General features: G+C 34.1%; 2 protein-coding genes across 2 annotated transcripts; one reads left to right on the top strand and one right to left on the bottom strand.

Moving 5' to 3' along the window:
• Positions 1 to 72: 72 nt before the first annotated feature.
• rpp30 (ribonuclease P/MRP 30 subunit) lies at positions 73 to 2,950 on the top strand. The gene is made up of 11 exons (XM_082152871.1): positions 73 to 283; positions 471 to 526; positions 725 to 781; positions 880 to 945; positions 1,035 to 1,103; positions 1,237 to 1,326; positions 1,684 to 1,800; positions 1,876 to 1,905; positions 2,003 to 2,040; positions 2,132 to 2,211; positions 2,448 to 2,950. The coding sequence occupies exons 1-11, from the start codon at positions 202 to 204 to the stop codon at positions 2,558 to 2,560; spliced, it is 798 nt and encodes a 265-aa protein (XP_082008997.1). The 5' UTR covers positions 73 to 201; the 3' UTR covers positions 2,561 to 2,950.
• On the bottom strand, positions 2,637 to 7,601 carry ankrd1b (ankyrin repeat domain 1b (cardiac muscle)). The gene is made up of 8 exons (XM_082152912.1): positions 7,069 to 7,601; positions 5,923 to 6,243; positions 5,729 to 5,836; positions 5,542 to 5,640; positions 4,179 to 4,277; positions 3,986 to 4,084; positions 3,805 to 3,903; positions 2,637 to 3,178 (listed from the first exon to the last, which is right to left on the bottom strand). Exons 1-8 carry the CDS (start codon positions 7,093 to 7,095, stop codon positions 3,092 to 3,094), a joined length of 939 nt encoding a protein of 312 aa, XP_082009038.1. The 5' UTR covers positions 7,096 to 7,601; the 3' UTR covers positions 2,637 to 3,091.
• Positions 7,602 to 11,630: the final 4,029 nt, after the last annotated feature.

Here is an 11,630-nt window from a genome sequence, read left to right as displayed (position 1 = left end):
AAGGCAAGGAATGCCATGTATGAACTACATAGCACATAAAGCTCCATTTACTCGAGTGGTTTACGCTTTAGCGTGTAGTCGAGTGTGTGTGTGCATGTGGCTCTCAGAACGTTAGTTGAAATGGTTTAGATTTGTGTAATAAGAAATAAACTATACATTCACGCTTGTAAAACCTTGCGGGTCGGTGTCAGTGGAAGAAAGATGTCGGTGTTTATGGATTTAAACATCATCAGCAGTAATGACAAGAACAGACTCCAAAGCATCATAGAGACAGCTGCGCATCGTAAGTATCATTAATATAGTAACTTAGTTATAGTAGTAGTTTTGAAGGCTTAATTTTACCTGAAATGTAACGCATTGAAAATCTAACTATTGAAAACAGGGTAAGTTAAATAAAATCCTAGATCTGCTGTACTTTTAGAAAAACATTTAATGCTGTTATAAACTTGTAACGTTAATCTATATTTCAGTTGGCTACTCAACAGTCGCAATAAACTATGTGGTTGAACCACAACAGAAGAAACCGGTATGATATAAATAAGTTACTCTCATTTGTACACTTTGAGGGACTTCATGTGATGATGCTATTCATGGGTTTCATCAGGTCCCTTTCCACAGGTGTATTAATTAAGCACAATGCAGTCTGCATTCATAATCTAGGTGATTTTATACACCTGTGGAAAGGGACCTGATGAAACCCATGAATTATTTTCTTGTATTACAGGAAATTCCTAAGCCACAGAGTGTGTCAGACATATTTGATAAATTCCCAATAGTACAGGTAATTTACTTCAGCATGTTTCCAGAGCATAATTAACCGTGATGAATATTCTGTTAATGAACAGTCTGTGGGTTTTTTTTTCATTTATTTTTTCATAGGGGAAATCATCACCCATCAAAGTACTGAATCGATTGACCATTGTGGCTTCTGATGCATCTCATTTTGTGAGTATATAATGAGGAAACAACAAGAACATTTTTGTTACAGTATTCATATGGTGAGATTTATATTGTCGTGTTGTTATTCTCTTCAGAGACCAACCAATGAATACAAAAACTTTGATCTTGTGGCGGTGTACCCCAAAACAGAAAAACTCTTTCATGTAAGTGAAATTGCAATTCTGAATTAGCTTCAGTTTAGGCCAAGTATTAGTTCTTTTCTTTACATTTCTGATGACAACCAACAGTTGTTGTGTGTTATTAAAGTGTCTGTATGTTTTCCCTCATCTGAGCCAGGCAGCCTGCATGACTTTTGATGTCGACATTATCTGCATTGCAGTGACTGAAAAACAGCCTTTCCATTTTAAAAGGGCTCCGGTTAATGGGGTGAGTTTATAGCATTTTATAGCCATACCTACCAGGTGATTTCAAGCAGCACTAAGGCATTTATTTTAAATTTGATTTGGTAGTTAAATAACCAAAATTACAACAATGTGAATATGAGGACATATTTCACACCAAAATTTAAATAAATGTACTTTCCTCATGTTGAGTTGTATGAGCACCTTTTCAAATATTTTCTCATGGTGTTTTCGGACCACTTTTCTTATGCTTTCATTATATCTTTAACATTCCACCTTTCAATATGGGTTTAAAACATCATGAACTTTGATAAATAAGAGAATTGCATTTTTGTGTGAATTATCCCTTTATCATCACTGATGTCATTGTTTGTCACTTCAGGCTATTGACAGGGGGGTTTTCTTTGAGATCTGTTATGCAGCAGCCATCAGAGACAACATTATGAGAAGATACACCATTTCCAATGCCTTCGTCCTTATGGAACTCTGCAAAGGGAAAGTATGTTGTCCCTTTTTTACGCATACATGGCCATAAAACGTTACGCCGATTCAGAAATTGCATTTCCCCCCACAGAATATCATAGTGTCCAGTGGAGCAGAAAGGGTAAAAAAAGTATTTTGTTAATATATGATTTCAATATTACTGTATTGTATGGTCAGTATGACCTTTACATCTGTTGTTCTTTTTTTTTTGTTCTTAGCCTCTTGAGTTGAGAGGCCCATATGACATTGCCAATTTGTATCCTTTTTAAATTAGTATATAAATAAGTTGTCCCGAATATGTCATGGTACTGTGTGCATGTTGGTATGTTCCTTCATTGAGATTTCAGGGGGCTTGTGTTCAGCCTGTCTGATGGAGACGCCAAAGCTGCCGTTTCTACTAACTGTCGATCTGTCTTGCTGCATGGAGGTAAATTGATGGGAAATAGCCTCACTATTTCCCATTTCTTCAGTAAAGGCATACATCTATACTACATGGTCCTGTTTCCAGTTAGTTTGCTCTTTGATTTGCGGAGTGTGCATTTATACCAGTGGGCATAAGAGAGTTTTTTATTGATCTTTGTCTTATTTTTGATATTACATTTGTTTAAAATGATATATGAATGAATGTTGTTCATAGGTGATTTTCATGATTCTTTATAACAGAGACGAGAGCTACTGCGTTTGGTGTTGTTCACACCATGAAGAAACCACAAACTCCTGAGAAGCGAGAAGAGGAAACTCCAGCACCTAAAAAGGCCAAAATTGAACTAGTGTAGCCAGTATCAGTATTCTAGCTGGAGTTTAAGTATTCATGTATAATAACTATAGTATTTTAAAATGATAAAAAAAAAATCCCGTTCCTTAAAGTCTTGCAATCTACTTAAAAATGTAATACAGTCATGAAAAAATGACATTTATTTCATCAACCTTTGAAAGAATTGCAAGCAAAATGGTTAATGTCTTACTAAACACTTTCAGAAATAAAATCAATCAAGATCAAAACTTGATTTCAAATCTTTAGTTGCCAAATCTAATCTTAGCAACAGAGCTAATTCAGGCAGTGCATTTCCATTTGAAAAGAAGCATTATGTTCTGTTTTCCAAGTTTCTCATTCCTTTTTACCTTATCTATACTTCAATAAAAAGTTACTATGCTTCTTTCAAAAACTCTTCTAAAAGTTTTTTTTTTTTTTTAAGGTGTAATGTCATGCAGAGCTCAATAATATACCTTCCTTAAATATCAGATTCTAAAAAGGCAGGTTTTGAGCATATTATGCCCAAAGTGTAACTGGTGGCCAAGTATTGCTTCTATTTTTTACCATCCTTAAAGTTGTCAAAGATAGTTTTAGCGCCGTTCTGCCACTCACAAACACTGTCCATCGGTGACTTTCCCTCCTGAAGAAAACAAAGCAATGGCAAGTGTGATCAAACAACAGTGAAAAGACTTTACAAAAATGGCAACTAAAAATTATTTTAGATAACTTTTTCCCGACTAGCAAAAGGAATAAGTTTACATAATTACCAGAAGATGGCACTGCACACAGCTTAAAGGGATAGTTCACCCAAAAATGAAAATTCTGTCATGATTTTCTTACCCTTGTTGTTCCAAACCTGTATGAATTACTTTCTTCTGTTGAACTAAAAAGAAGATATTTTAAAGAATGTTGGTAACCAGACAGTTGACAGTAGCCATTGACTTCCATAATATATATTTTTTCCTACTATGGAAGTCAATGGCTACCGTCAACTGTTTGGTTACCACCATTCTTCAAAATATATTTTGTGTTCATGAGAACAAAGAAACTCATACAGGTTTAAAACAACGTGAGGGTGAGTAAATCTTGACAGAATTTACATTCTTGGGTGAAATATCCCTTTAAATAAATAGCTGTCATTTAGACAGATATGCATTGATTGGCTACACCCTATGCAAATTATATTAGCATATATCAGCATCCTAATAATACATCAGCAACAGGATAATAGTATACAGACTAAACATTACATTTAAAAATTCTTACACAATTCTTGAGTTTTAAGTTTCCTCCGTGCATCAGAAGAAGCTGGATCAGTTGGAAACGATTCAGTCTGACAGCATCGTGCATTGGTGTGTCACCCTCCTGATGAAGAATGACATTTAAGTGACCATTAAAGTTAATTAACCATTTACTGACTCAAAGTCTGTGTTGCCTGATTTCTTACTATGTCTTTTGCATTGACGTCTGCGCCACAGTGAATGAGATGTTCAGCACATTCATATTGTCCTGTCCTGACTGCCACATGAAGGGGAGTGCTGCGAAGCTAAGGATGCCAAGAGTTACCAAAAGAGACAGTATGTCAGACCACACCAGCTATATCATTAAAACAAATTTGCAGTTTGAATAACTACTTCTACCTTGTCTCTGGAATTCAGTTTTGCCCCATGATTGAGTAGTGCTTCCAGCACTGGCAAACTGCCGCCACGACAAGCCCAGTGAACTTCAGTTGCTTGAAGCTATTTAAAAACAATCATGAGAGTAAGAAGTTCCACTGATGTTATCCAAATTTGTATCCACAGAATAGATGTACTATGTATAATTTTGTATTATTATATATATATAAATAAAACACATTTAACAGCAATTAACACATATACCTAATGAAAATAGACTAAATATTTATATAATAATTTATAGAAGCAGCAGTCAGTTTTGTTTAAAATTTTGAAAACAAAATTTGGTGCAACCAACGTGCACGGCAAAAAAAAAACAGGAAGTGAGATAATAGTGAGAACCCCTGGCCCCCATGACATAAAGATCAACGAGGATCAAAAATATATTTATGAATTAATTTAAAACTGAACTAATGTATTATATTGAGGCCCTAAAAGATGCAAGAAATGGAAAAGCAAAATGGATATATAGAATGTCTTTAATCATTTTCTCGTAATTGCTTGCAAATTATCCCCTATGTAACGTTAGTTGTTTTCCTCTTTTTGTTGTTTCTTTGATACTATTATGAATGTTACAGTTGAATACATTGTGATCCTCTGTACGTATATTATGTTCTTGTTAATGCAATATGTAAGGGTTAATGTAGAGCGAGGAGGTTGTTATAGCGAATATAACCCTGCCAGGCTGATCAGGAGGGTTTTGAATCAGCCTGAAGGGGTTGTATTCGCTATAACAACCGCCTCGCTCTACATTATCCCGCTTATTACATGGTTACCTGCCAAATAAATCAATAATTTGACACAAAATATTGATTTAAAAAGGATTTTATTGATTTAAAAACGATTGTATTGCTTCCGCTAAATAAAATAGTCCGTTCCGTCTCTACAGTTAGAATCCTGCGTCCATAGCAACGCTCTGTTTTTCATGGCAACGGTGTGTTATCAAGAAATAACAGACTGCATTCTACATTAGAATTCAACCAAGCCATGTAATAAAAACATTAAATTAGATTTATATATATATATATTTTTTTATTATGTGAATAAAAGAAACATGCAAATTCATGCTTTCAGGAAAACATGCCATACTTTTACTTGGTTACACTATGTCAGACTTTTCTTGAAAATGGTATAAATGTTTTTCAAAACCATTATGAAGCAGACATGAATACAAACATTTCTAAGAATTTGGTACATGGATTTTAAGCAGTATTAAAATATTTTTCCTCGTCTTTACCTTGCACGTTTTTATCAAGCACTGTGTGTGTGTGTGTGTGTGTGTGTTTGTATCCATAGAAAAAGTACAAGTAAACAGTTTTCAGTATACCTTGTCCTTATTTTCAATTGAAGCACCGGCCTCTAGCAGCGTGTTCACAATCTCCACGTTTCCTTGTGAGCAAGCTCTGTGTAGAGCTGTACGGTTGAACTAAAAAAAAAAAAATATATATATATATAGTGTTTTAGTCCTTTAATGCTAACAGTTGACTTTTATTCATTGTGTTGGGTAAACTCACATTATCACATGCATCTGGGTCCGCACCTCTGGCAAGGTAACTCTTGATCATTGGCAATTTGTTATCCAACGCTGCCTTCAGGAAGTCATCCTCGTCAACAAAATCATTCTGTGAAACAATGAGATATGATTATTTCAGGGATTGAAATATCTTATTAATGAGGATTATTTTGAAGCACAATGACCATTGTTTACCACTATCTCTTGTTCAGACTTTATTTTGTAGACTGGTGTACTGATTTTTATCTTCTGACTCCCTTGTAGAATCTCCTGGAGGTCATTTGTGCTGTTGTCAGTCTGCAAAATCATTTCATATGCTAAAGAAAATACACTTCTAATCACATTGCTGAGGTATGCAAATGCATGTTTATATCTTACATTAAAACCATCTTCACTATCACTCTGAAGATTATTATGGCTTTTCAGATGATGGTCAACAGAGATCTTGCATTCTTCAGAAGGATATTTCTGTGCCACATCGTCCTGCTCTTTGTTTCCACTTGTTATGTCTGTAACCTAAAATAATAGTAGCAAAAAAAAAAAAAAACTATATAATGATAACCGAAGAAATCACTGTATCATCATTTAATCATCCTCATATTATTCCAAACCTGTGTGACTTTCTTTCTTCTGCAGAGCACAAAATAACATATTTTGCATAATGTAATGTTAGTAACCAAATTGTAAATTGTATTTAAAATGTCTTATTTTGTGTTCCACGCAAGAAAGAAAGTCATGGTTTGGGGAATGACATGAGGGTGATTAAATGACAGAATTTTCATTTTTGGATGAACTATCCCTTTTTAAAACACCCATTATAGAACACAGAAAATGCATTGTTGATAAAAAAAAAAGAGGTAAAATATATAAAGAGATATAATCCATCTCCTTTCAGATTTCTCAAGCAGTTTGAGGCAAACAAAAAGAGTTTGTTTTCAAATACTTCAAATAGTATAAGTAGGCCTGGTATTATCTGTATGTACGTGAAGACCAAGTATGGTAACCCATATTCGAAATTAGTCCTCTGCATTTAACCCAAGTTAGTGCCCACATTAGGAGCAGTGAGTAGTAAACACACACATGCCACAACTGCCCTGGTATGTCTTTTGTACAAAAAATAAATAATTCTGAGCAGGGATAAAGGATAGCAGGAGATTAGGACCTAAAATTCCGAGATGCACAAAAGAAACTGGAATCTTGAACCAAAAGCATCAAATGAAACTATATATATATATATATATATATATATATATATATATATATATATATATATATATATATATATATATATATATAACACAAAAAACAATGCTTTTTAAAAAGACATTTAGAAGTGCCTACCAGTTCATCGACCTGTAGGATTCCCATGACTTCACTTGAAAATTCCTTGTGTCAAAACTATAGCATCTGAGCCAAGTGTCACTTATATATGTGGTGGCGACAGTTGGAGGAGGTGATGGTCCTGTTGTTCAGTGACTCCCACATAAGGTGTCCCTCGTCACTGTGATGTCACAGTTTTGGGTGGTGCTGAAGGTGAAAAAACACCATTTTCAGAAGTTAAATGCCTTTGGGAGACATTTTCCAAAATGTAACCTGAGGGGAACTTGAGGTGCCGCCATAGAGCCCCTTGTCTCAAGGATGAGTTACAGTTGTCCGTAGAGCTGAAATCACAGAACACCACTCCACATAACACACACAAAAGATGACAGGGAATGTTTATGAAGTTATGAATATAACATCATAATCAGTTTTGACTGTCTCATATATTAGGAGAGCTGTCTTCATTTATGAGGCTATTTTCTTCTAGGTTTCATCACTTACATTACTTCTGTTACGAGAGCGGATCAAATTGTCACACCCTGTGACTATTTTAAATGGAGCTGCCCATGAATCACGTAGAGTAATGAGTCACATGTGTGGTTGACATCTCACATGTACATGGTCTATAAACCTGAGAAATGATGCAGATCTAAAGAATGTATCTATTAAACTAAATATATAGTGACATTGTACCATGTCTAATTGAGTGCCATTTTCAAAGTTTTCTTAAGCACTGTGGGTGGCTATATAGCATATTTTAACAAGCAGAATATTTCACTGGTGTTAGACAGAGAGATCCCTAATACCTAATATTTGTTTGTATCATCAGCATCATGAAGAGTACAAAATATTGTCATTGGAGTCTATGGACACAGGTGTCTTATTTATTAATTTAAACTTTCACTGTATCAAGAAATAAAGAAAGTCTGTGTCAGTTCAATTCAACAATTCAGAAATGTTGCTCATAGCAGCTCAGAAAAAAACAAAAAACAAAAAAACAAAAACAAATGGAAGATTAACGTATTTAACATATTTCTTTAATAACTGTGTCAAGAGTTCAACAGGTTGAGTATATAAAATTATAATATTAGTGCAGGGCTTTAAACTGGGGGCTGACATGGGAGTCTACAGAAAATTTGCGAGAAAATCTGATTAAATATGTATATTTAATATATGAAGAGTTCGGATGCAAAAGCCTCATCTGGAATTTTCTTCTAGAATTATCTTTTTTTTATCAAGCTCGTTCATTTAAGTTCAGTAATTTCACTTAAATGGCAATTAATAGGTCATTTTCATTGCCATTTAAGTGAAATTACTGAGCTTCATAAAAATTATCATTCTAGAAGAAAATTTCAGATGGAACTTAGAGGCTTTTGCATCTGAACTCTTCATATGTATGTAAAAAAACAAAACAAAAAAAAAAACACTGTGTACAATGTATTTAGAGGGTTGATCATTTAATAATCATATAAATACTTTTTTTATACACAAACCGAAACACGTTAAAATTGTAATTTTATTGTGAATCAAATCAAAGATTTTTAATTTGCAAACATCTGTGAATTGTGAACTGAATTTTCTCACCACTGCTTAAACTTTCATCTGTATCATTAAAATCACAATAAAATCTAAATAGATAATTCTTATTTTTTATGGAAAATTTTACCTTTTCTATTATAAATGATTTATCCATGGACATCCTTTTTCTTTTTCTTTCATGATCCCCCATAATCTTTAATCAAAATAATGGTATGTCATCTCTTCTCTGATGTGTTTACTGGCCAGAGGGCAGGACTTCACAGATCTTTAATGGGAAGGGTTTAAGCAATGTTTCTGATGCTTATTCAATGAACCATAAACAATTATTGCACATGCACTAGTTGAACAGTCCTCAAGACACCAAATGTTTACAGGCGTTAACCAATCAAGTTTACAATTCAATAACTCAGAAAAACACCTTGGTGCCTTGGTGGAAGAGATCTGTGAAATTTGGTTTAAGTCTCAGTTGTTGAATCTTTTTATGTACATTCAAATATTTACACGTTAATTTTGCAGATAAAACATTTGCAAAAAAACAACAAAAAAAGCAGTTGAAATCGAGAGGAAGTTTAATTGATAAGGGAATCAATCCAATCAGATAAAAATTAGACTTCTACATTTAAACTATGTATTTTGTTGATGTATTTAGGACATAGGTCAGTAGGATATCTGATATGTGAAGTGAAGCTTCCATCTTGTGTTTTTATCTGTCCTCATTCTCAGTGTGTTATTAAAATGCTTGTAAAAGATGATCTGTAACTTAACACATTGCCTGAATACCTATAGCAACCATTTCTGGACCGTGTAACAGCTTCTACCTGCTCTTTAATGACCTGAGGTTTGACACGCACACGCAATGCTGTAAACAGGTTTTCAGTAGAGAGACCACTTGAAATCATCTGTGGCTTTGCACATTAGCATTTTTTACTTTTCCTTAAACCGTGTGATTTTATTGTCATCTTTAATCTTTTTCTTAAATCTTTTCTAATTTTAAACAGTATATTTTACTGTATTTCCATAAAAATATCTAAACATGTTTTAAAAATAAAACTTTTTTTTTTAACAAGTGTTCAGTGTTCCTCTAATCTGAAGGCATGTCTCACATTAACTTCATGCTTTGAGTTTTCAGTCAGGTGGTATACTCTGACTGATTTATCTACTATGGCACGTGTGTGTGTGTTGAACTTGTCACCACCCAGCTCTGGTACAGCATACCTTGAGCAATATTAATATGGAATATGAAATATGAACCTTGAGCTGATACATACATTAGAGATACTGTATCACATTAAGCGATGCTTAATGTCAAATAAAATATTATTCAATGTTGATGCATGACATTTTAGCAGTCATATAACAGAAAAGTTGAGCATTTGAGTAATCGGCAGAGCAACAGGTCATGAGCCTCTTGCATTAAACACCTGAGACCCTTGAAGGCAGGAGAGCGGGAACCACAGAGACTGCAGCTTGTGAAGATAGATGATCCTGTACATAAACAGGTGAAAATATTATTTCACACTCTTGCTAGCTTATTTTTATTTATCTGATAATTATATCCAATAGTGGACATAACAGATTTTTTTTTATATGTTTTCATCGTAATTAACATTTCCACCACATCTTACATTATGTATTGTTTAACAATTTCTGTGGCTAATTTCATAGTAAGCATTTCATGTATTCTATACTGTACATAAACACAATTAAATAATTGTTTTGCATTAAATAATATTCACTTTTTGTATAATAAAAAAAACATCTTGACTTTAAAGACGTAAAGAAATTCATGAACCTTTTAAAAATAACTTAAAAGCAGCAAAATTGTTGCTTGTGGCAGAAATGACACCAGACACCGTTGTAATTTATGTATAGATTTGTGCAAATTAAATAATTTTCACGCAATAAATATTGAATAGTTACATTTATATTGTTTATGTTTATTTTTAAGAATGAATTGATTATATCCTTGTGAAATCCAAGTATGTCCCCATAAAGGAATAGTGTGTATCACACCTAAGAGGAAGAGGAAGACCAAATGTGAGTGGACTTCAAGCAATTAATCAGTTTGAGACATTCTCATTTGCTCCCTTAAAATTGTGTTTTTGGCCTTGCAGTTTCAGCAATTAAAATTATACCTCAATCTCAAAATGTAGACATTATATTGACTTGAGATTCATTGCTGTGTCACATTTTTGCATACAACCCAGTTACACATTCATTTATTCATTTCCAGGTCCTCTTTTGTACTCTATTTATGGAAAGTGTTCTGCTATAATACAATATACTGTAAAGTAAGCCGATCATTTCTGCATTTTTGTGCTTTAGATTTCTCAGGTATAGGCTAAGTCTTTCATGTAACAGATATGTACATATTAGTGCTGTCTGATGGTTGTAATTGTGTTTTCACAGTGTGACTGATGTGAGGTGCTGATTGAGCAGACAGCAGTGGGACTGGAATGTGTGGTATGCCTCCTAATGAGAGAGGGATTCAGAGAACTTTCTCTACACCAGTCTGCCAACAAGTTGTTAGTTAGAAAGAACAGAATGCAGTTATGCTCAGTTTCTTGAAAACTAAACAGCTGTTTTTACAAGCTTATTCATTTACATTACATAATTTACTTAATTTTCCAGGTCCGGGTCCGTCATTACGATTAGGAGTTAGGATTGTAAAATAAATTTGCATTAAATATATTTAATTAAGTGGAATAGATTCATTATGGTCAGAGTCCACTTGTTTTATGCAGTTAAGTGCTTCTTGCCTATAGTTTTTGTGAAATATTTTCTGTTGCCATCAACTGTGGGAATTTTGCAACAGCCACGTTTCGGTGTTTCTGTGATAGTTCCTTGTTGTCACACAAATGTAACATCTGAGCATGCAGTGATGTGCACACTGAACACTAATTTGTATAGGCCATTTTTGTTTCACGAGTTCGCACTTACATACAATTAGAGGGAGTAAAGTTGAATGTGTATTTGGCGTGCTGTCCGGGGGGAGGCCTCCGAGCTCGGAGTTCGGCACGGACCCAGACAGAGTACTCCCCCCG

This window comes from Leuciscus leuciscus (assembly GCF_965113295.1).
Source record: "Leuciscus leuciscus genome assembly, chromosome: 21".
In the NCBI taxonomy this organism is placed as follows: domain Eukaryota; kingdom Metazoa; phylum Chordata; class Actinopteri; order Cypriniformes; family Leuciscidae; genus Leuciscus; species Leuciscus leuciscus.
The sequence above is the reverse complement of the archived record's forward strand: the minus strand, read 5'-3'. Positions and strand labels throughout refer to the sequence as shown.